The 25,260-nt window shown below is 39.9% G+C and overlaps 2 protein-coding genes across 19 annotated transcripts in view; one reads left to right on the top strand and one right to left on the bottom strand.

Annotated features, from left to right (window-relative positions):
* Positions 1–4,532, top strand: part of LOC115728848 (sister chromatid cohesion protein PDS5 homolog C-like) — a 52,519-nt gene extending 47,987 nt beyond the window's left edge. For 11 of the 18 annotated variants that reach the window (XM_048283543.1, XM_048283540.1, XM_048283542.1 and 8 more), the window contains 10 exons: positions 395–598; positions 704–885; positions 1,616–1,742; positions 1,825–2,340; positions 2,600–2,667; positions 2,867–2,918; positions 3,151–3,234; positions 3,334–3,371; positions 3,468–3,542; positions 3,621–4,532. In XM_048283543.1, the coding sequence (XP_048139500.1) occupies positions 419–598; positions 704–885; positions 1,616–1,742; positions 1,825–2,340; positions 2,600–2,667; positions 2,867–2,918; positions 3,151–3,234; positions 3,334–3,371; positions 3,468–3,542; positions 3,621–4,026 (1,728 nt within the window). In that variant the 5' untranslated portion in view covers positions 395–418 and the 3' untranslated portion in view covers positions 4,027–4,532. The remainder of the gene's footprint in view (positions 1–394; positions 599–703; positions 886–1,615; positions 1,743–1,824; positions 2,341–2,599; positions 2,668–2,866; positions 2,919–3,150; positions 3,235–3,333; positions 3,372–3,467; positions 3,543–3,620) is intronic. The other 7 variants (XM_048283525.1, XM_048283530.1, XM_048283528.1 and 4 more) reach the window with 1 other exon arrangement.
* Positions 4,533–5,660: 1,128 nt separating this feature from the next.
* Positions 5,661–6,550, bottom strand: LOC115728378 (microfibrillar-associated protein 1-like). Its single transcript, XM_048283606.1, has 2 exons — positions 6,084–6,550; positions 5,661–5,769 (listed from the first exon to the last, which is right to left on the bottom strand). The coding sequence occupies exons 1-2, from the start codon at positions 6,548–6,550 to the stop codon at positions 5,661–5,663; spliced, it is 576 nt and encodes a 191-aa protein (XP_048139563.1).
* Positions 6,551–25,260: the final 18,710 nt, after the last annotated feature.

Genomic DNA, 25,260 nt, shown 5'->3' with positions numbered 1-25,260 from the left:
GCATACAGAGGCATCTAGTTCATATGGAGCAGGAGAGTTAGTTCATGTAATGGCTTTCAAACTCCTTCCTAAACGGTACAACTTTGGTTTCAGTATATTGCTTTAAGGGACTCAAATGGGTATCATATGTCATTACTCCTTGTAGTTGGTGTTTCTGTACTGTCCACTTCTTGATCCGGTTGATGATATTCTTGTGCTGCCATGAGCTTCAAAGTCAAGTCGCCAATTTTGTCTTTTCCATCCCCCTCTTTATTTTACCTCTTAAAGGACATACATCAATCATTGGAGCATCTGAAAGGGTGTTTTCTTTCCACGTTTCCAGAACCATTTCTGTACTATTTAATTTATATGGATATAGAAACTGACTTTTGCTTTTATTTACACCCTTACATAGAATGCTGAGTATCTCTTGGCCAGTATGGAGCAAGAACCATCGGACTTACTCCAAGATGCCCTTCTTCCTCTCATGAAGGGTCTCATAGCTGAAGCTCTGTTCAAACATTCGAATGAGGATGTCAGAGTTACAGTTGCATCTTGCCTCAGTGAGATTCTGAGGATAGCATCACCAGAACAACCGTATAATGATGATCAAATGAAGGTGTATAAAATAAAACATCGCAGACTTTTTTGACACAATGAACTCACTCCACTCTAAATAAATTTTGTTCTTTCACAATTTTTTATGCATCTATTCCATGGGCAGGCAATTTTTCAGCTGATTGTGGAGGCTCTTTCCAAGCTATCTCAACCATCAACACGGTGCTATGAAAAGGCCCTCTCTGTACTTCAAACCATTGCAAGGGTCAAGGCTTGTCTGTTAATGCTTGACCTTGAATGTGAGGCACTAGTTGTTCGGATGTGCCTACATTTCTGGTTTATTACCAGGTAATTTTATGAACAGTTACATTTTATGGACTCTTTTTCTTCTTTTCGTGTGATAGTTTGACAGATATATTTAATATTCAGGGACTGGGAACTCTTGTATTCATAAGAAAGGGATAGTTTTGCTAATCTTTCACCAATAACGCTAGTTAATGAAATTGCTCTTTTGAGTTCCATTTATTTTTGTGGAACATCACAATTTGGCTTGTCTTGCTGTCTAGTAACCTTTCTTATGACTCAAGAGTATATGATATTGGAGTTAGTACATTGCTGATGAGTTTCCATGTACATCAGAGTTTGTTTATAAGTTAGTTTGCCTTTTAATGATTGGATAAAACTTTCAACTATTTTATGTGGTTTTGTTTTGGTTTTTTAGAACTTTCAATTTTTACAACAAGTATTTCCTGCTAAAGTCGATATTCTGATTAGTACTAAGGACTTTTTATAAAAGATGTTACACTTCTAGATTCTTTTCGAGAGAGATCGAGAATAAGCGATATCTGTGCAAGCTCTTGACCTTAATTCAAGATTAGTGAAAAATAACGGCACTTAAATGGCTTTGTGGTAGTGGAAATATAACTTGGTTTAACAGTTATGTTATAACAGCCTGCAACAACACTTCTCTTGATGACTTTTGTAAATGATATTTCTCAGCATCTTTGTATCTGTCATCTTTTACTGCATTTACCTTTTATATACTCTCTTATTTTTTGCGGGTCCTGTTCTTATTTAGGTCAAATCCCTCTGCTGATGCATACTGGGCTGTGGAACAAATAATGGCGGTCATCCTCACTGAAAGTGAAGATATCAGTCCAGATCTTCTCTTCCCTCTCCTGGCTAGTGTGCTTAAGGAGAATGAGGTTACTGTCTTTTCAATGTTTCTGCTGTTTTAGTTTGGTTTCGATTTCTTCGTTCTTTAGTATGATATATATCGTCTTGTAGAAAGTGGCACCTTCCTGTTGGAAATTGGGAGAGAAATTGATCTCAGATTGTGCAACAAAGCTGAGACCTATTCTTAGGGGAGCAATGCAATCAAAAGGCACCACTGTGGATGATTATTCTCCTGTAGTGGCCCTTATATGCCAAAATGAATCTGCTACAGAACATAATCATACTAATGGTTCTCCTAAACGAGGCATCGCTGATCCTGGAGACTCCAAGGGTTCAATACTTCCCAGAGAAAGGGAACCAGAACCTAGTTCATTAATGAGAACCGAGGAAGCTTGGCTGTACAGAGAGAGTCAAACTACAAAACAGCCACAAAATAGAAGGATCTCCGTTAGCAGAAGAAATCTTACAGCTGTGCCTACAGTTTCTTCGGGAAAAAGAAGAACTGCACTGAAGGCAAACATGGAGACTGTGCAAGACAAGGCAGCTGTGGTCCTCAGTGATCTTAGAGATAAAAGAATGAAGCTGCCAATCAAAGGAGGAAGCAACACTAATAAATGCACATTAGAGGATAGTATGGATAGTATTCATACACTGTTGGTATTTGATAATAGATATTTATCATGTCAGTATATCATTAAGTATGCCTTCTTCGATTGTTATTTATTACCACTATTATTTTTACTATAAAACTGAAGTTTGTGGTTACAGTTATTAGAGTGTTGACACTCATTTAAGTTTTTCACTTTTTCCTAATTGCTATGTGGCATGGTCTTTTCACCTTTTTTTCCTCTTTCATAAAGTTGTGTATTTTCTTGATAATTTTCAGGAGGCTGGCGCGCTGGCTGGAGTATTAGTGGGTCGTCGAATAAAGGTCTGGTGGCCATTGGATGAAATGTGAGCACTCTAAAACCCTCACTTTCAAATACTTTATTTCTGTCTCGTTTGGCGTTATTTTTCAATCCTCATCTCCTTTTTGCACTTTCTACTGGTCTTCCTTCAGTTATGCGTGGCTGCAGCTGTTGCTTCAATGATGGTCTAGAGCTAATGGTTGTTTATATTATTTTCTTCCTATTCCTAATGATTTGTTTTACAGGTTCTATGATGGCCTCATTCAATCTTACGACCCCATAATAAAGAAGCACAAGGTGAGATGACTATGATGGTCTTCAGAAGTTTCTGTATTTTGTGACCTACCTTTTGATTTGATCAATTCAGTTAGCTTCTTGCATGTATCTACATTATGCAGATCAATCCTTTTGCTATCCTCAAGTCCCGTATGATAGCTAACTGTTTAGAATTACGTAATTGTCTAAGGAGGCATCTCTTGCAATGTTCTTTGATGTTGTGTTAAATATTTATGGCCTGCTTGGGGACTAGGTTTTGTACGACGACGGGGACAAAGAAACCTTAAACCTTGAGAAGGAACGGTGGGAGTTTATTGAGGATAATTTGCCAGAGGAAGGAAGTGTAGAATTTAATTTGTTTTCTCTTGCCGTGTTTCATGTCATTATGTTAGAAGTAACTCCCTGCTTATGTGCTTTTCGGATATAACATCGACAGGAGGCTGATAATCCCAAACCCATTACTGCACCCGTCATGTAAGCCTTGCCTTTCATCGATATTTGTGCCTGCATCTGTTTCTCTTTTGTCCTAAAGAAATTGTTTGTCTTATTTGGTTCTGATTGTCACATCAGACTGACAAAGCAGAGAGGGAGTGATAAAAGTTCAGAATCAATGAAGATATTGAACTACAATGAAATTGTTAAGAGGTTAGATTTTGATACGCTTTGTTTTACAATTGTTATGGTTTGACTGGCTCCAAGCTTATGTCTCGTGTTTCTTTCCAGGGCTGGAGCAGCCACCAGCTTACCTGAAGTTGAAGCTCCCAATTTCAGCAACCAAAATATAGGTGGAGATGGGTCCAGTAATGATGACAGCAATGATGGTAATGTCTTTGAGATCAGGGCTCGATCAAAGGATGTCCAAGTAGAAAACCCTAGTAGAAGCACGTCTGATGATTCCACTCCAGAGGCTAGCCTGCCAAGAGCAATCAGTGTTCTATCAAAGGATGTGCAACTCAAAAAGCCTAGAACAAGCACATCCAATGAATCGACTCCAGAAGGCAGCCCACTTAGACCTATGAGAGCGAAATCAACGGATGTCCGACTATCAAGCACATCCAATGATTCAACACTGGAAGCTAGCCCGCCTAGACCTTGGGGACTGTGGCAGAGTCAATCTCACCGTTACTGACTTGAAATTTTCAGGGTGCAGAGCATGGAAAATAACTGTAGCTTTGGTAAAAATAATAGAAGTAATGACTCCAAAAGGCATCAATATGCAAGAGCGTACAATTAGGCCCCTGTACAAAGATGCAGGGGTTAAAGAAGTTCCTGATGTCCAGGAGCTTTTAGTTATCAGCCCTTGTATACGCATAGAATTTTTTCTGGCTTTTGTAAATTTCTGATGATTATAGGCCTTATCTACAAAATAGAAATGAGAGCTTGTAATGAGGCTATTGGCCCTTACTCATTTTGCCTGAAATGGAATCTGTATTCTTTGATGGTTCATTAAATAGCGAGTCAACTCGTTCAGTCATTACTTCCATCTTTCCCCCTGCATAGTTGTGGTTTTGGACCGTCAGATGATCCCCGGTAAAATATACCCAGGGGCTTTGAGAATAATAAGTCCTCCCCCAAAAATTAATGACATGACTATGGGTTATCCAACTTATTTCTGCATTGATAATGTCCATTCAGCTTTCCACGCCCTCTCATAAACGGGTAACCTTCGAACATTGCAAATTAGTGGCTCTTGTACTTAGTAATTCCTTCACACGGCAATATCTGAAAATATAAAGTAAAAACTTCTAAAGTTAAAGTTTTTCATGGTGACCAGTAAATTTTCATAAGTAATCGGTAGTTTTGGATAAAGAAAATAAACGAGTAATTATAAGAAAATTTCAAATAAAGAGTTGAAGGACTCTCATTTTCTCAAATAAGAATTTGAAGTGGCCAAATTGATCTCAAATAAAAGCATGAATTGGCCATGACAATTTTAAATAAAGGCTTGACCCCCGCCGGCTAAATATTCTAACTGAAGGGATTTTAGTCTAAAGACAACTTTAATTTTTAATTATTTTACATTCTTGTATTCTTTTTTTTTTTTTTTTTCTTTGGTCGTTTCTTTTATTTCTCCAGCATCCGAGCTCGAAGACCCTTGCCCAAGCACTTGCCAAATGTAGGCAAGGATCGCCTCACCCGGGCCTTCACCTGTGACTCTTGAGGATAAGCCTTCATGATTGGGGAGAGCTTACTTTGTTAATCCCTTTCTTTAGGCATTCGTGTGTTTAGGACAAAAAAGTGTAGTCAAAGAAGAGAAAAAGCAAATAAATAAAAGTCGGTAATGCCGATAATTCCTTGAACACCTTTGAGATTAAGAATAATGTCGGACTATTATTGGAAGCAAGATTCATTTTAAGCCTTTAGTTAAAAAAATAAAAATATTTCGAACCCTTATTTGAAATTTTCTCAATAATTTGTATCCTAGAAAGTGCCACGCGACATGCGTCCTAAGCCTCTAGACTCACAAACATAACAGACCTAGTCGGGAAGGTACTGAAAGATGGCGGGCATACAGATATAACCCCAGAAGATAGATATGTCATGACTAATCATTAACTGATTAAATTTGATATCTATCATGCTGGACTTCTTCTCGACCATCAAGATTGCATCAAATATCTGCATCTTTCATGCGTCAAGCGGCAAGCCCTCCTACATCATCCAGTGCTACCTCAACCTAGAAACACATGGCCTCTGCTACAAAACACCTCAAGGATAAAAATCTGGCCCATGGCCATGGGTACTCCTCAGCAATTCAACAACTCATCGAGACTCCCAGTCCGTCAATTTCTTGATTCCTTTGGGTTTCGATATGGGGGCATTCACTCCAGCCATCTTCGCATTGCACTTCGCCCTGAGAGGGTCATTGTAGCTAGGTCCAACCGCATCACAACCAAACATCAAATTAAGTTCCTACCAGCATTATGAATCAGTAATAAATTGTTCTCTTTGATTTCGTCTTAGTTAGTATACTTGAAACAAGACGGAATTCATATTCATATTAGAAAGAGATCACAGTAGAAGTTAATAATTACGACAAGCATAATATCCCCTTAACTTTGCTGTAGAAACCCTCCATAGTCATCTAATTGCTACTAACAATGCACGTCAAATCAGTTATGCAAACAAGGAGAGGTGCCCACAAGGTGTGGAGATGTATAGAAGAGAAAAAGGAGAAAAACTTACGGATTGTTCCAATCAGTTGTATCTTCATTAACAAGATGAGTCCACTTTGTCCTTCCACTCCGACCAAAGTGCTTGTCTTGCATGACTTTGGGCAAAATAGTTTTGTCCATTTTATCCTCTCCAGTTGGAGCAGAGAAATCGCGGCTGTAAATGTAATCTGATCCGGCTGTTCCAGCACGGTCATCGGCTTCTGACTGGAAGAAGGCACCCTTGTGGTAATACTTCTGCATGAACCTCCACTTCTGCTTTGGTGTCGAAGCAGGTCTGGGATTCTTTCTTTCCCACTCCCTCCTTTCCTCCTCTGTCATGTTTCTCAACTTCTCAATCTCTTCCTTCGCCTTTAACATTGCATCACGGTCCTCTCTATCCCTCTTGATCCTTGCAATCTCTCTTGCTTTCCAAGTTTCATACTCTTCAGCCTCGTTAAGCTCATCATCAGTTTCCACGTCAGCAATGTTCGCATCCATTTCCAGATTCTTTTGGATTTCTTCGTCTTTCCCTGATCTCCTCAACCACAATCTGCTTCGTCTCCACCATTCTCTCCTCTTGTCTCCTCTTCATTAGCTCTTCAATGGCTCTTTCTTCTGCCTCAAGCCGCTGTCTTTCAGCTATAGTATCCCACTCCGACTTGACGACAAAAACCGGCTTCACCATGGCAATAACTTTTGTCTCTTCTTCTGAGTCCGTCTCATACTCAGATTCCTCTTCTTCCTCCTCCTCTTCCTCTTCCTCCTCCTCCTCTTCAGGAAGAAGTGCCGCCTCTTCCTGTTCCCTCAGAAGCAACTTCTCCCTTATCTTTCTTGTGCGTTCTTCTAAAGCCACTGCATCCTCTTCTTCTGCTTCCAGACCCTCCTGTCTTCTGTTTTCCTCTTCAATGGTAGAGACAATCTCCGCTTGTCGAATGCGACGATGATCAGCTCTGATTTCATCACGGTTATCTATCCTGCTCTCAGCCAAACGCCGCAACCTGGGATCATCTTTCTTGCTAGTATCTGAATATTCGCGAGTAGGAAAACCTTTCCCCAGGGCAACAGCCCTGGTCAACCTGATATCCCCTTCTTCATCAGCTTCATCTGCCCACTCAGGAACTTTACCAGGCCAATACCTTTTGACCTTAGTCTGTCCAATTTTAACCCTAAGTTTATCCCTAACAGCAATTACAGTGTCACTCACTCCCGCTGTCACCGACATTGTTGTGTATATCGTATGGCACAAAATGAATGAGAAAAAATATTTATGACCAGCAAACCACTTTGTGCTGTTATTCCATCAGGACCAAGCTATGCCGCAATTAGAGCTGTTCTGTGCACAACGAAAGGGAAAAATATGTAAATATTCAGGAGATAATACAGCATATGAACCTTATATTCCTCAAAACAGAAGAGGGGCATATATCAAGAAGGAAATCCAAATCCTATTGCAAATAAGAAAAACTAGAACATCAAAAACTAAATCAAGGTCACTTGTGCAATTAAAACTTAGAAGCGGTTAGCACGCCGTTCAGCAACATTTAGATCTGATGGAAGCACCGATCAGATCAGGTGCAGACTCGTCAAGCTATGCACGAGTCATGGACTCTACTAGGGAAGCAAGTGTTGAAATATATATAACGCGCGGAAACTAACCAGGATCTTGCAAATAAATCAATGCGAAAGCACTAAGAGAAATAACGAGGAACGATAAATGACACCGGGGATTACGTGGTTCGGTCCGAATATCGGTACCTACATCCACGGGAGAGCCAGCAAGAACAATCCACTATAATCGGAGAATCACAGTTACAATCGCTCAATAACTCTCGTGTTTCCCACACCTAGATTATACCCAAACCCTAAGTGTTTACAAATACAACAACTCAATCGGATATACGAAAAATAAAACTCACAAAGACAATTCAATCGTTTTGTTGAAGCACGTTCGCACGGCCAACGAAACGAGAACCCGACGATCGAAGCATTCCTGCGTGCGGCTCCTTCGGCTTGTGCCCGCTACTTCTCTTCTCCTTCATATGGCTTTAATAGGGATGAGTCGAGAGCCACAAAAAGCAAAACCTTTACTATCTTTCTCTTCAATGGGTCTCTCAAGATAACATATAATATATATGTAATCCCCTCTTTGTCGCCCAAGTGTGGCGTATAAAGAAAAAAATTCCTTTTCTTTATTTGTTCTTTACGCCCCCATTACTAAGATGGAGGGCGCACAAGATATACTCCAAACAATAGAATATTCATGTGCACTTCTTTTATTCGGCCAGTGGAGTCCACGAAGCTAATCCGATCAAATCTTGCATTCAAGATTTTTTTCATCTCCGTAGAAATTCAAAACACGAGACACAAAATAACAATTCTCCACCTTGACTCGATGTTTGAAATCAAAGTCATAGTGCTTATTATCCATGCTGCTCTCCTGTCGCCCTAATGGGCGATCACTCTCTATAGACGCCAATAGTGCTCAAGCAGAGCTTGAGCTTCGCCAAAAGAACAGGCTTAGTCATCATGTCCGCAGGGTTCTCTGCTGTAGCAATCTTTTTCACAACAACCTTACCCTTCGCTAAGACATCTCGGATGAAGTGGTACCTAATATTGATATGCTTCGTTCGCTCGTGATAAACCGGATTATATGCCGGATAAATCGCACCTTGGTTATCACAGTGTATATCAACACTTTTCTGTTCTAACCCAAAGTCCATGAGCAAACCTTGCAACCATATCGCCTCTTTCGCTACAAAGGTCGGTGCCATGTACTCCGCCTCGCTCGACGACAAGGCTACGTGGTCCCGTAAGGACGCCTTCCAACTAATCGCACCACCCGCAAGCGTAAACACGTACCCGGCTAAAGACCCGCACTCATCCAAGTCACCCGCATGATCGGAATCCACAAAACCAGTGGTCTCACTGCCATTACCGTCCCTCCGGTATACTATACCAACGTCAGTTGTCCCCTTCAAATATCCGAGGATCCATTTCACAGCTTCCCAATGAGTTTTACCTGGACGCTTCATATAACGACTAACCACACTGACAGCTTGTGAAATATCAGGCCTAGTGCATACCATAGCATACATAATACTACCCACGGCACTAGAATAAGGAACACGAGACATATGTTCCTCTTCCTCCTCGGTTTGCGGTGATAACTTAACCGAAAGTTTAAAGTGCTTTGCTAATGGTGTACTCACGGACTTCGCCGATCGCATATTAAAACGTGCAACAATTTTCTCAATATATTTCTTTTGAGACAGACGTAATAATCCTGCAGATCTGTCACGCAAAATCTCCATACCCAAAATTTTCTTCGCAGCACCTAAATCTTTCATCTCAAACTCAGCACTCAACCGCTTCTTTAGCACATCAATATCAGACATATTTTTCGCTGCTATCAACATATCATCAACATATAATAGCAGATATATCAAAGATCCATCCTCCAATCTCCCGAAATAAACACGGCTATCCATCTGACTCTTTGAATAGTCCCGACTAGCCATGAAAGCCTCAAACCGCTTATACCACTGTCTAGGAGATTGTTTCAGCCCATATAAAGATTTCTTTAATAAGCAAACATGATCTTCCTTACCCGGAATAGCAAATCCCTCTGGCTGCCTCATGTAAATCTGCTCCTCCAACTCACCGTGAAGAAACGCCGTTTTCACATCAAGTCGCTCCAACTCGAGATCCCGTGCAAGAACTAAGGCAAGTAAAACACGAATAGAAGTATGCCTTACCACGGGAGAAAACACCTCACCGTAGTCAATGCCTTCCCGCTGGGTATACCCCTTCGCAACAAGCCTCGCCTTATATCTCTCTACCTCGACACCGGGAATGCCCTCTTTCCGTTTGTAGACCCATTTACTTCCGACAATCTTCCGGCTCTTGGGTACTTTAACTAGCTCCCATGTCTGATTTCGATGGAGTGATTCCATCTCTTCGCTCATAGCCCCTAGCCACAGCGACGACTCGGAACTAGCCATCGCCTCAGAGTAAGACGAAGGTTCATCTGTCTCCACCTCGTCACCTACGGTCAAAGCATAAGCAAAATCTGTATAAGCATAACGTACCGGTGGTTTAATTTGTCTTCTCTGTCTGCCTGCGGCTATACTACGCTGCGGCCGCATCTTGGTTGTTCATTATCACCTATTTCAGGAATTGCGGCCTCATCTGCAGGTCTCTACATCTCGTTACCTCCGAGGTCTCCGAGTCTCCACCGAAGCTCCACCTCACTACTAACACTATGATCATGCCGCTCTCGCTGGTTGTGTCTCGTAACTCCTCTGTCGAAGCATTGCGGTCTCGTCGAAGATCACATCTCTCGCTGATTAGAAAACCGGGTGATCTCGGGATCGGTGCACCACAGCCGGTAGCCTTTCACCCCATGTGCATAACCCGTAAATATGCACTTCTTTGACCTCGGCTCAAGCTTACCATCACTCGCATGAGCATACGCGGAGACATCCGAATATTCGCAATCCGGAGTAATCAACGGGTTTTCCCGACCATACTTCCTCCGGGAGTCTTCCACTCGATAGCGAGATGATGGAGATCGATTAATCGTAATGGCCATGTTTATCGCTTCGGCCCAAAATTCCTTGCCTATTCCAAAGATGCGAAAGCATGCTCCGAGCCCGCTCAAGTAAAGTTCTGTTCTTCCGTTCGCCACGCCATTCTCACGTGGTGTCCCGTGTCTTGTACGATGTCTCACAATCCCTTCTCTCTCGCGAAACTCGGTAAAATCTTTACCACGTAACTCCATGCCGTTATCGGTTCTCGTGCACTTGATCCGTTTATCCGACCGCTTCTCAATCAATGCTTTAAATTTCTTGAACCGATCAAACACATCAGATTTGTGCTTTAGAAAGTATACCCATACCTTCCCGGAATAGTCATCGATAAATGTCGGCATATAACGGGCACCTCCTTTCGAAGGAACCGGAGACGGGCCCCGGACATCTGAATGAATATATTCTACCGGTTGCTTGGTCGAATGAATACCCGTTAGCAAACTTAATCTGCGGCTGCTTCCCAAAGATGCAGTGCTCACATAAGTCTAACTTACTTGTCTTCCGACCCTTTAACAACCCTCTATCACTCAGCATCGTCATACCCGCCTCACTCATGTGCCCTAGACGCATATGCCATAAACGAGTTAGATCAGAATCTGACTCACCCGATGAAACCGCAGCAGCTCCTATCACGGTCTCTCCCAGTAGATGATAGAGAGAACTCACTTTCTTCCCTTTCATTCTTGTCATAGCACCTCGAGAGATCTTCAGCACTCCACCTTCAGCGGTGTATTTACACCCGATATCATCGAGTGTCCCCAAAGAAATAAGGTTCTTCTTGAGCTCCGGTACATGCCTTACGTCCGTCAATGTGCGCACCACGCCATCGTGCATCCGAATCCGAACTGTCCCTATCCCCACAACCTTGCAGGCTGCGTTATTCCCCAACAGAACTCTACCACCATCTGCAGTCCGGTAAGTAGTAAACCAGTTCTTATGAGGCGTCATATGATAAGAACACCCCGAATCTAGCACCCATTCATCTCCCGACGAACCCGCAGTCACACACAAGACACCTCTGCATCACTAGTGCTCTCTTCAAGAACGTTCGCCACACCGGTTGTGGCTTTACGCTTATCACCTCTATTTCTCAACTTAGGACAATCTCTCCCGATGTGCCCCTCCTCGTGACACTCAAAGCACTTCACGCGTCCCTTGGACTTTCCGTGGCGTGACTTAGATCTGCTTTTACCTCTGCGCTACTGGACCCTCGTTGTTGCTCTCTACCCCGAATCACTAGTCCTCGCGCTACATCCCGCGCTAGATCGTCATCTCGCAACTTTCTCGCCACTCTTTAGAAAATAAGGCGGACTTTACCTCTTCCGAGGTAATCGTAGTACGCCCCTGCAATGATGAATCACTAAAGTGCTCCCATGACTCTGGTAGGGAAGCCAACAACATCATGCCCCGCTCTTCATCATCAAGTGTCTTACCGACGTTCTTTAAATCCATCATGAGTTTATTAAATTCATCTAGATGGGTTCCGATAGACGTACCTTCAGTATATCCGAACCGGAACATCCTCTTCAACATATATAAGCGATTGTTCAAACCCTTCGTTACATAGAGCGCCCGAAGTTTTGCCCACAATGCTGCGGTATCCTTCTCCTCACCAATCTCTATTAACACTTCATCCGATAAATTCAACAGGATCAAACTTCTAGCTTTCCTCATTACCACATCCTTTTCAAGATCTGTCATCGTTTCGGGCAACTCAGCCTTGCCCTCCAATGCTTCTGCTAAACCTTGAGTTGTCAATATCGCCTCCATCTTGAGACTCCATAACCCAAAGTTGTTCCTCCCATTAAACTTCTCAATTTCAGCTTTCACTCCAGACATAATTGCAATAACAAGATATCTAGATAATAATCAGACAAGCAAAAGCCCCAAATCACAATCTAGAATATCCGAACCTGGTGCTCTGATACCAATTGTTGAAATATATATAACGCGCGGAAACTAACCAGGATCTTGCAAATAAATCAATGCGAAAGCACTAAGAGAAATAACGAGGAACGATAAATGACACCGTGGATTACGTGGTTCGGTCCGAATATCGGTACCTACATCCACGGGAGAGCCAGCAAGAACAATCCACTATAATCGGAGAATCACAGTTACAATCGCTCAATAACTCTCGTGTTTCCCACACCTAGATTATACCCAAACCCTAAGTGTTTACAAATACAACAACTCAATCGGATATACGAAAAAATAAAACTCACAAAGACAATTCAATCGTTTTGTTGAAGCACGTTCGCACGGCCAACGAAACGAGAACCTGCACGATCGAAGCATTCCTCCGTGCAGCTCCTTCGGCTTGTGCCCGCTACTTCTCTTCTCCTTCATATGGCTTTAATAGGGATGAGTCAGAGAGCCACAAAAAGCAAAACCTTTACTATCTTTCTCTTCAATGGGTCTCTCAAGATAACATATAATATATATGTAATCCCCTCTTTGTCGCCTAAGTGTGGCAGATAAAGAAAAAAATTCCTTTTCTTTATTTGTTCTTTCTGCCCCATTACTAAGATGGAGGGCGCACAAGATATACTCCAAACAATAGAATATTCATGTGCACTTCTTTTATTCGGCCAGTGGAGTCCACGAAGCTAATCTGATCAAATCTTGCATTCAAGATTTTTTTCATCTCCGTAGAAATTCAAAACACGAGACACAAAATAACAGCAAGAATGTATCTATTGGCCAATATGGTCATGTATTTATATTTTTTGGGTGATTGTGCACTTAGACCCATCGAGCTCCAGTTGGAGACCTTTGACTCAGAGGATCGTTGCCAAGAGTTCACCTTTAAATGCCAGCGTCAATGCTGGCAACGTTAATCATCATAATGTTGGATAGTGATGATGACGGATGCAGCTCTGAAACAGCAGCAGTTTTCAAGATCAATCTTCCCAGCATAGAAGTGTTTCTTCCCAAAATTACAGCAGCTCCTGTGTATAAGAGGAGGCCCTTCTCAAAAGGGCAAGGGCATAAAGCATAATGAATCCTAAAGATGCAAAGTCCTCCTTTCGAAATAAAATAAAATAAACTGCTGGAGCAAACAAGGGCCTATTTGACATCGATTCTGATCTAAAAAAGTGATTCTGATTAGAATTATATTTTCGGATTTCGTTCCCTAGATGATTTTTAGAGAACTAGAACGTGCTTGGCATCTACACAAAATTTATGTTTCTGAACGTAAACGCTTTTGACGGCCGCACAAAAATTTCGTTCCCAAGAACAATCAGATGGCGAGATTTTTTTTTTTTAATTTCATCTTTTTTTTTCAAATCTTTTTACAATATTTGTAACTTCTTTTAATTTTTTTTTAAAAAAAAATTAATTTTTAATTTTTTTAATAGTTTTTGAATTTTATGTTTTTTAATTCCCCCCACTTTTAAAAAAAAATTGATTTTTTTTGTTATATTTAAAAGCTTATTATTAAATTTAATTTTAAACAAATATATTTAAAAAATTAGTTGTTAGTAAATTTCCAAATCTAATTTTAATTTTCTTTTAAGTTTAGAAGTTCATGTGAAAGCCTCTGTGGACTTGATCTTTTTAAAAGAATGAGCCATTGTTCTTTTCTGTGATTCTCAAAATTTTTTTTTTTTCAGAATCAATTTTTTTTATTCTTGTTTTTGCTCTAAAACTGTTTCCGAGAACAGAATCGGAATGAGAATCATTTACGTTACCAAACATGTCTATGATTCTTTTTTGTTCGAGGGACAGAATCGAAGAATTAGAATCGTTGCCAAACATATTCCAAATGTCCACAGCAATCAACTATGTTTTGAGCCGGGGTAGGACCAGGGTTACCAAAATCGCTCATTAACTCGCGATTTGCGAGCGCTCTCTAGCGGTCTTGTTATTGAAGGAAGAGATGGAAGAAATTGATCGAAACCCTGGCTCAGGGAAGACGAAGGCTACCTCATTTTGGGCTTTTTTGGGGGAGGGGGGGGGGGGGGTGGATTAATTTTATTTTTGTGTAAGGGGAGAGAGAGAGAGAGAGAGCAATCAGATAGGCGCTCGAAGAAGAAGAAGAAGAGACGACGGAGGAGTGGGTGCTTTTATTGGCCCGAAATGGAGAAAAAAGGCCAAGCTCGATCAGAATGTGGGCTCTGCTTTAGGCCCAAACGTATGCCCAAACCCAACTACGTGAATGAATGGACCGAGTTTACTTGAGTCCCTTCTTTCTTTCCTTTCCTATTGCTCCTCCTTCAATCGTTTGGACTCCAATGCCGTCCTCGACGAGCCCTCCTCCCCTTCTTGAAAAATGGTTGGCTGACTGCGGTGACTCAAATCCGAACCCAACATCGTTAGTTCTGGTCACAAAAGTGCTTCAAAAAATGTGAACCCATTAAACAGGTAGGTCAACTATGGATCGAGTCGAAAATGGCCCAACCCAAATAACTCATTTAACCCATTTTTGATTGATTTCCTATGTAATAATACAAATCAAATGAATCATATCCGATCTAACTTAAATACTTTCATATTTAACTCAATCTAGGAAAACTCATACTCAAACCGAGGTGAGAGTGCGGAATAAGTGAACCCAAGATAGATTGAGAGCTAGAGAAAATGAAGAAAAAGTGATATAGGTGGATTAGGTTAAGTAAGTTATGAACCCCTTTATGACACATTTTTTACCCATTTAATACGTATATTTTATTTAAACTCGTTTATAACTCGTTTATTGAATATAACTTACACATCTAACAACTCAACATATCGTATATGGGTTAAGAAATAGATTTATGACTCATTTTGACAGGTCTAGAAATATGTAGAAAGCTAAGAATAATGACGTCTTTAGGCTATAAGGCAAATAGTGGGAAATATCCTTTGCCATGAATATGAAGTATTGGCGATGGAACTTAGTCACGAAAATCCCATCGATGAAGCAGAAAAATTTACTTGGAGTCTGGATTCCACATGCCTGAAGGTACTCTCAAGCTCAATATTGATGCATCTGTTGAAGAAGGCCCTTCTGCCTCAAACACTTCTTCCGCAGCTTTAAGGCATGACGCACCTTTTCTTTACTGGGAGATGGAAAACCCTAAGTACGCTCTTTCGGATCTAGGAAACAGCTATTAGTCATCAGGTGCAGCAATTGTCCGCGTGTGCCGAGACTTTATCAAGAAAATCATGGACGGCTTCCTGAAATCAGTGAAGGCCTTCTCGCAGTACTCCAAGGGTTTGAACTACTTTTGCTCTGAAAGGTAATAGGGATGGGCACTCGAATTGAACCAAATCGGATACCTACCAAACCGGCCGATATCGGGAGATTCCCGTAAGAACCGATGATAATCAATCCGGTTCCGGATTCCAGATAGGGACCTGGTCACCATGACCACCCCGATAATTTTCGTTTTTTATTTCTCATCTTATTGTTACATGTCTTCTAGACAAGTGCCTTTAGTAAATAAACCTTGTCGTCCCTCATCGTGGAGATTATGGAGACCAGCTACCATACGTTCTGCACCATCATCATCGTCGTACATTTAAACAAGTGAAATCATAAAAGAAGTTAGGTGTGGGCATAAATTTTAGGCCGTACGTTCTAATCTTGGATCGCCCTAGAGAAGCCTCTCCACCCAATTGATAAGAGGTTGGAAGCTACAACTTTTTTTCTTCTCTCTTCTTTAATCGCGTAAATTGTTCTACTTTTTAATTTCTTTTTTAAGGCGAAGGAATCGAGTATGGAGATGCTAATATCACGAGTTTCTATTGAACATTAAATCGTGCGGGCCTGGTGAGCATTCGAGTTCGATGTGTCATCATGTTTGGCACTAGTAACGTTGTGCTCGATAATTTCTATACGTGGTTGCAGGTGAAACTGAGGTGTTCGACCTAAAGTTTTCCCTTTCCCTCTTAAGTGATTCGAGTTCTATGTGTGATCATCAGCCCGTCTGGGGGAGCTTTTTTGGCACCCCTGCGTGTGGCTGGCGATGGGAAGAGAAAATAAGGGAAAAAGGACAGAAAAAAGGAAAATGAAAAAAAGGGGAAACAAAAGGAAATAAATCAGAAAATGTAAAAGTACCAAAAAACTCCTGGCCATGCCTTTATTTAAAATAAAGAAGCCACTTCAAACTTTTATTTGAAACGAATAACACTTTAGGTCCTTTTTAAAAAATGAGGGGGTTTGAAACCCTTTTTTAGAATTTTTCCTAAAAACATAAGAGTCTTTTGTTTGTTTCATTTTTGTTGTGGTATGATTCATACTCCCTTACGATAGAAAAGCACATGGGTATTGCTCCAAACCGAGCGGGTGGGGGTTCGAGGGAGTCATCACCGTAGGGGTCTTAAGGAGGCAACTCTCCCTGAACGCCGGAAGGCTTTTACGATTTAAGTCCGTAATTTTTCATTAGTAGTTTGGGATTGAGCTCATAAATAGCTATTATTATATATACTCTTTTTCGCTTGTAATTAAATGATGTAACGAAAAGTGCGAGATGCTAATTATAGTAGAATCATCTGTTAAACGTAACCCTAGTTTAAGATGAATCATAATAAAATCTCATATTTCGATTTCTTTTTCTTGCTATGTTTTTCTTTGTTGTGATTATCCGCCAATCCGAACATTTTTCTGGTACAAGTTAAAGAGACGTTCTAACATGGAAACGTCTAACAAATCTGGCATATCCTTCCTGCTTACACAGAAGATTGTAACGAGAAGTCTCCTAGTCCTCTATCGCGCTTTGCTCGAGTGAACCAGTCATTACATTCCCGTGGCAACTAACAAGTCCTGTCCGTTTAATCATTTGTAAGCAAGCTGTAACCACGTGACAAACATTAATGGCGGTCATAACTCAATTGCACATGAAAAAAAGTGTACCGCACCTACCACTGTCAGACTTGGTTGTGGAAAAGGGAGGCAACCAGCAATCTCAAAGTGTTCTTTATTTCTGGGAGAAAAGGAACACGTCCTAACTGAGTTCGTGACTCGCTTGCAATCTTGCTAAGAACGGAAAAAAGAAAAGAAGGAAATTACGCAGGGTCGCAGAGCAGACCGATCCGGTCTAGTTTTAGGATCAGATGGGCTGATTCTCGATTTCGAAAAAGGAATCAACCCTTCTGATCATGTTCTCAATTTTCGGGCGGGCAGCGGCCCATCGTGTAACCGATCATCCCCATAAGGTAATTCATCCTAGATAATCGGATTCTTAACTCACCTCAGCCCTTATTGGGAACTCATTTGCTCTGAGGCTGAGCTAGACTGTTCGAGAAGTTTTACTCGATGAAAAGGGCTTAATTTTTGTTAGGAAAGATGGGAGTCACAGCCAGCAGGGAAGAGGAGAGACTTGTTTATTGTCCTAAGGTATCGAGATTGAGAAAATCCCAAACATGCAAGAGCTTTTATAATTCCTGGTCCTTTGTACAAGCATCGCTTGTTTTTTTTTTTTTTTTAACTTTGCTCCTGGTGTAAATGTCGGGGAATCGTTGTCCGCTAGCTATGATTTAGTTAGATTAATGCGAGTATTTGTCCACTTCGTTTCACGCGCGGCAATTATTATTTATACTCTCGATAATACAAAAGAACCGGTTTAGCTACACATGCTATTGCATATTCTCCTAAGTAACACCGACATTGACACCGACATCGACACAAGCAACACGTCATTTCTAAAAAAATAGAGAATTCCGACACGTTAGGCCACGTTGTATATTAAATGTATATTTATAAATATGCATGATAAATTATATCATCCAATTAGGTTTTTTTTTTTTTTTCTAGTTGAGTATACTAATTTTGTGGTGACTAGATATATGACTTAAGTGAATATATATTTTTGATAAATTTATATTTTGACCACTAATTTATTGAAAATGCCTAAAATTGACGCAATACTTGTCAAAATAGCTTGTCGGGATGTTGCACTCGCGTGTTGCTAACATGTTTGGAGCACCGACTAATTGACGGTCGCATGTCGGAGAGTGTTGAAAGAGTATTGGGATAGTGTCGAAATGTGGGAAAGTGTCGGACATGACACGGAGATCCCCAAAAAGTGTCGGTACTTAATAGATATTCTCCCTTTGCCTATACAAGTGCGAATAATCAATGTCCATCATTGGTCGAGAGTGTTAGAATATTTAAATAATAATAAACCACGTATTCATCTAACAGCTTAAGTTTTAAAAACAATTTATAGTGACCCACAAAATCTCATATGAGATCAGAGTAGGAAATCCCGAGTTCAAATCTTTCATGCCCCTATTTGCCTCACTAATTGCATATTTCCATGCTTTAGTCTAAGGCCAAAGTTTGGAAAAATTATTAAAAAGATCTTAAACCTATTGTAATTGTGTAAATTCAGTCTTAAACTTTTTTTGGCCGATTGAGTCCTAAACTTTTTGCAATTATATCTATTCAATTGATTTAGTTGGCCAGCGTTGAAGTGGTAATTTTCTAAAAATATTAAATATTTTTAAATTTTTAAATTTTTTATCTTTCAATAAATTTTTGTCTTTTTTTTATTTTTCCTTTTTTGGGGGGTTTGGGCCGGTAGCCCTAAAAAAAGAGAGGAAAAAAAAAACAGAAAATGTTATTTAAAAAATAATTCAAAAAATAGTAAAAAATTACTTAAAAATTGACACGTTGAATGTTCAGCTTGTGCGTGAGAGGGAGTGTTAGAACTATGTTTAATGTGATCACCCGCAAGCATTCAAATCGATCGCCCGCATGTGGTGGTTGTGCATTGAAAGAATATGAAAAGGATTGACCGAATTCCCAAACCTAAACCATCAGAAATGGAAGGCGAAAAACATCGCAAGATACGGTTTGACCAGGCCTAGCTCTCCGGGTCAATCTTTTCATGCCGAACTGATCCAAACGCGTTACCCTTCACCTGACCCATCTTCTTGGAAACACCACACAAAGAACACAAACAATTTCACTGACTCGCTGACCGGGGTTTGGTAATGGAGGATGTCAAAATTTTTCCGATCTACCAACCGTCGACTTTCCAGCCGGTCCAAGAACTTTCCCGGAAAATGAAGGAAGGAAGGAAAAGAGCCAAGAAAATTGATGCCACGGGGAAGGAACAAGAAGTGGCCCGACGAAGGCCACGTAAGAGAAAATTGTTTGGGTAGGCCCGGTAGGGTATGGGGACTACGGGTCAAAGAGGGGAGGCACGTACCAAAGCTCAAACCTTCACACGAGTAGTAAAGTAATCGTTGTTCCGTTTGATAAAATAATCAATATAGGAGAGGTTGTTGTTGGCGAGTTTGGACTGTGATTGAGATTGATGAAGATAATTGCACATCAAGCAGTGCTAGAATGGGCAATCTTGATCTGAATCTGATTCGACGCAATCTTTTATTTGCCTTAAGATGTTCAACAAAATCCCTTGGACGTACGAATCAATCAAGGAAAATTTACTTACTCATGTCCTCGACTTATTGTACGAATGCGAATTGAATTCTAAACTTTTCGATTTAACCAACTCAGTCCCAAGTCTTTGTGCGAAATTCCAATGCAATTCTTCCGGTCAATTTTTGCTAAGAACCTCTTAGGTGACATTTCGATCATCGCCGACCGTCCTAGTAGCACATCGCCGCAGGGAAAAGTACCAAAAATGTCCTAACTTATTGCATCGAGCCAATTAAGATCTTAACATTTCAATTTTGCCAATTTAGTCCTAAATCGAGTACCAGAGTCATTTCATGAAACCTTCCACCAAAGAACAAATTCAATAGCTGCGCTTCTTGATAAATTTTTTAATTCGGTTCTATTAGCTAGAAATTTTGCTAATGTGAACAAATTTTTTAAGTTTTCTTTCTTGAAATTGAATTATTATAATTTTTTCTTTTTCATTGTCGACGAGGGTCGCTGGTGACCTAGTCGACCTCAAAGGCCATTGTCTAGGTCCGGCGAGAACCTCCACCCCCTCGCCCGTAGCCGACAAGGTTGCGATGGCCTCGCCGGACTTGGGAAATGGCCTTTGCGACCCCGCCAGCAAAGGGCGAGGGACTTGGCACCCTTGCCTATGGCTAGAGAGGCCATGTTGGCCTTGCCCAGGGCGAGGCTTCGCGTCCTACAAAATAAAGAAAAAAAATAAAATAAAAAAATAATTCAATTTAACAAAAAATAAAATAAATTATTCACTCCAACATTGGTCGTGCCACGTGAGACGACCGACGTTCATGTCAACGATTTCTAGTTAATAGGACTGAATTGGAAAATTATTTAAAGATCCGGGACAAAATTAAAAGTTTTAGTTGAATTGGCACAAAAGAAATCGATTTAGGACTTTCTTAGTAACTCTTCCCACCAACAAATTATTTTCGGCCGAGATATGTAACCATGATGTCGTGTGGTAGTGGCCTCACCCTAACGGCGTTCTTGCCCATCGCTCGTTTTGATGAAGTGCAATGTCTTCCCCCCTCACCAAAAAAGTCATGGAGACTTCACTTTGAAATTAAAAATGCCGATCTGATGCGTGGAACTCACCACGATATTCTCTTCCCCACCCCACGACAGAAAAAACTTCACTTGTAAGTGAAAGGACCTCTTCTTTAGGAACAATAAACTTTGAGAATTGAAGATGCTATTAATTATCAAGATTGGTGCAAGTTTCGTGCACTGAAGTATCCCTTCCAAATCTGTCAGTTCTTTTTGTGACCGAACAAATCTATATTTAAGTTTCTTTTTACTTTTTTTTTTTTAATCTCTCTTCAAACATGTGCTTTCACTCTTAGGAAGCCTCATTGTCGATTTGATTTGTGGTACGCACAACAAGAGAAAAAATTATCAAAAAAGTCGTAAGTTTATTATATTTATACTAATTAAGTCATAAATATTTTTAATTTAGACAATGGGTCCTAAACCTACTAATGATTTACCAATTCACTCCTGAATCGTTCAATTGTGCTAATTTAGTCCTTCTATCCATTTTGGCCCGAAAGCGTTGAGATGAACAATTTTTTAAATTCTTTTTAATTTTCTGAAATTTTATTACTTTTTTATTTTTTTTCATTTCCTTTTTTCCATTATTTTTTAATCTTTTCTTTTTTTTTTAATACCCTAGGCAAGCGTCCAAGGTTTAAGAAAAGGAAAAGAAATGAAATGAAGAAAAAATAATAAATAATTTAAAATCTATCCACGTTAGCACCGACGGTACCATGTAGAACGGTTGGCAAACTCGGCACCGACTGGACCACCACGTTAGCAATTTCTGATCAAAATTGGCCAAAAGAACTAAATTGGCAAATCGTTAAAAGGTTTATGACTAAGTTGGCAATTCGTCAAAATTTTTTGAATTAAATTGGAACTATTGAAAGATTAGTGTTGAATTGAAAAGTTGTCGAAAGGTTTAGGACTAAATTGATTAAATTAAAAGATTTAGGATTGAATTGGCACAAATACGATAATTTTATGACTTTTTTTTGTTATTTTCCCCACAAGGATGACCCGTCTTCATATGCTCTTACAAGCACCTTGGCCTCTTCTATAAGAGTCCATCCATTTTTAGCACTAATAAAAATATTAGCAAAAGGATATTTGGAGCACCAATTTAGAGCACCAATATTTGTGTACAGTGCTTACTTTAGCGCTAATATTTTTTTTTTATCACTTAAGTGCCAAATTGAAAAAAAAAAAAAAAAAGGTTACTTAAGTGCCAATTTCGGCCAAAAACGATCACTTAAGTGCGAATTCCAGCCAATCGGTACACATGACATTTTTTATTAATTTTTCATGTTATGTGGAATTTTTTCAAAAAAGTCGGTCCACATGGCAATTTTTTTTAAAAAAAATTCAGTCCATTTGGACGCCACGCAGACTTTTAAACAAAAAATTAAGTTGAAATTTTTAAAAAAAATTAAAATTAAATAGAAAAATAACCTAAAAAATAACAAAAAAAAAAGTTGCAGTTGCAGTTGTGGTTACTGGCGATGGTGGGCGGCTGCAACTTTAACTTTTTGTTTTTATTTTTTATTTTTTAGCTGAATTTTAGTTTTTTAGTTTATTCTTACTTTTTTTAATATTATGTGGATTTTTTTTTATTGATTTTTATTTTTTTTACTGACTAAAATCCTTCGGCGAGCCACATAAGTGCCATATATGCTTTTCGGCGATACTCACCGGAGTTGGCACTTAAATAATTATTTTTTAAAAAAATTGACAATTAAGCGATAAAAAAAATATTTGACAACCAAAGTGAGCGTCGTATATAAATATTGACACTTTAGGTGTCCTTTTGCCTAAAAACATTTATTAGCTTGGAACTTATAACATTTAAAATTTCGTGACTCAATCACATGTTAAACAGAGGGACTTTTTTTTTGGAAAACCCTAAACCGATTGCACTTTGGCCAATTTGATCATAACTATTTCAATTGTGCCAATTGAATCCTAAACTTTATGAAAATTTACCAAATTAGTCATTCCAACCAATTTGAGCTAGAAATTGCTAAAGTGGACAGCGATCATCCTACGTGACACAACCGACGTTGACGTGAATCTTTTTTTCTTTTTTTATTGTTAAAAGCCACCGCTCACTAGCCGAGGCTCGGTGACCTCGGCTAGCCACCACAAAGGCTTGGCGATCTCTACCAACCGTTGGGTGAAGGCTTGCGAGCCCTCCCTCGCAGGCCAATGAGAACTCGATGCCCTCTCACACAGTCAACGAAGGCCGCGAGCTAAGGCTTGCGAGCCCTCCCTCGCAGGCCAACGAGAACTCGGTGCCCTCACACACCGTCAACAAAGGCCACGAGCTATTGCCCAAATTTGAGCGAGGGTCATCGGCCCTCGCCAGCCACTGGCCCTCACCTAGCTATGGGTGAGAACCACAGGCCATTACCCTGTGGTGAGGGCTACGACCCTTGCCAGCTGTTAGTGAGGGCTTTGGGGCCCTCACCCGGTGGCTAGTGGCCCTCTACATGCCCTTAATAATTAAAAAAAGAAAGAAAAATTTTTTAAAAAAATTACATTAGCATGACCGTGCCACGTAGGATGATCGGTGCCCCATATTAATAATTTCTGGTCAAAATTGGTCAGAGAGGTTAAATTGGCAAATTATCAAAAAGCTTAGAATTTCATTATCACGGTTAGGGTTTTTTTGGATAATTTTCCCATTAAACATGAGTTTCAAGATATATATAGGGCTTGATGTGTAAGCTAATCAAAGGAATACATGCATGTAACGTCATTTCACCAATCAAGGTATGTCACATAGCCATGAGGTGGGCAACAGACCTCTTTCATCTTCTAGCAACTTTTCCGGGCTTTAAATTGATAGCAACCTAGTGTTGTTTATTAATATTTCAATTCAAAGTTTCTAGCCGTGGCTACTTTATGTCTTACATCAGCCGTTCTATTATTGCAAGTAAGTTTCTCGTCCTTGCTTCTCTTCCGATTCTGAGTAGGTTTATCCTATTTTGGGCTCGCCAAAGATTTGCTCAAATGTCAATCGTTTTGGAAGCCAATGACGAACCTATCGGATTCATGAACATGAAGGACATGCCCCTAAGTAGAACCGGGACAAACATTTAGCAAAAGGAACATGGCAACATTTAATGTCTTCAGGATGACCGCGTGATCATATCGGATCATTCGAGAAGATCAAATCAGACAACTCTTGAAAAGGCATCTGATTTGCTTTCCTTATGTATACTCCATCATCTGTGTCCGGCAAATTTCCAAAGGCCCTTTCTTTCAAATTTACTCGTAGATTAAATCCAAGTACGGCTTTAATTGCTTACGTACACGTCCAATAAGGGCTTTTTACTCTATGCGGAAAAGATTATTAATTCTTTTGAATACATCGACTTCTTTTTTTCATGGTATAATGTTCAGGATCAACTTTATTTTATTTTTTTTGCTACAATGACATCTCAAGTATCAATATTTGTGTACGGTGCTTACTTTGGCGCCAATATATTTTTTTTAAAATCACTTAAGTGCCAATTTTGTTTTGAAAAATAATTATTTATGTGTCAGCTTCAATGAGGTCGCCGGAATTTTTTGCCGTTGGCATTAAAGTGATCGTTTTTTTCTTCGAATTGGTACTCAATGATAAAAAAAAAATATTGATACCAACGTGAGCGCCGCACACAAATATTGGTAGGTGTCCTTATGCCATTTTTTTAAAACAAAATATCCTCCCTTAGCGAGTGCTACTAAAATTACTTGTTTCAAATGAGACTTTGCTAGCATAACAATGTTTGGAATGTGACTGTGAAAATAACAGTATTTTGTAAGTAAAAAATTCTTAAAAGAATAAACCCCACAATAATTTTTAATTAATTGTTATGTTTTTCTTTTTGTCCAAAATAGACTGTCAGCATAACACTCGCCCAAAAACTATTACGTAATCAATTTCCTTTCGAATACTATTTTCATAAAAACCTTGCTAACAAGTGTCATAAGGGTACTAGATATGACGAGTAAAAGTAGTAAAACCACATTTCGAACCACCTTGAAAGCTGGAAATTAACAGAACTAAGGGAAATAAGTTTCTTCGAATCAAAATCATTACATTTCAAAGCACAATTAGCAACCCTAAAACAGTGCCCTTAACCTTTTCCTTTGAATAATGGCCTCTTCTTACTCCTTCAACACACCTAACAAATGGGTATGGTTTACCTTTATACGTCATTGATCACACACGCACA

This window comes from Rhodamnia argentea, chromosome 8 (genome assembly GCF_020921035.1).
Source record: "Rhodamnia argentea isolate NSW1041297 chromosome 8, ASM2092103v1, whole genome shotgun sequence".
NCBI classification, from domain to species: Eukaryota; Viridiplantae; Streptophyta; class Magnoliopsida; order Myrtales; family Myrtaceae; genus Rhodamnia; species Rhodamnia argentea.
Note: the sequence above shows the minus strand (reverse complement) of the source record. Positions and strands in the feature narration are given on the sequence as shown.

Bases quoted from the DNA above. Each gene is read 5' to 3' on its own strand.
- LOC115728378 (XM_048283606.1), bottom strand. From the start codon at position 6,550: ATGGATGCGAACATTGCTGACGTGGAAACTGATGATGAGCTTAACGAG. The intron at 5,770-6,083 runs GTAAGTTTTTCT...GGTTGGACCTAG, and splicing joins ACAACTGATTGGAACAATCC to CTACAATGACCCTCTCAGGG.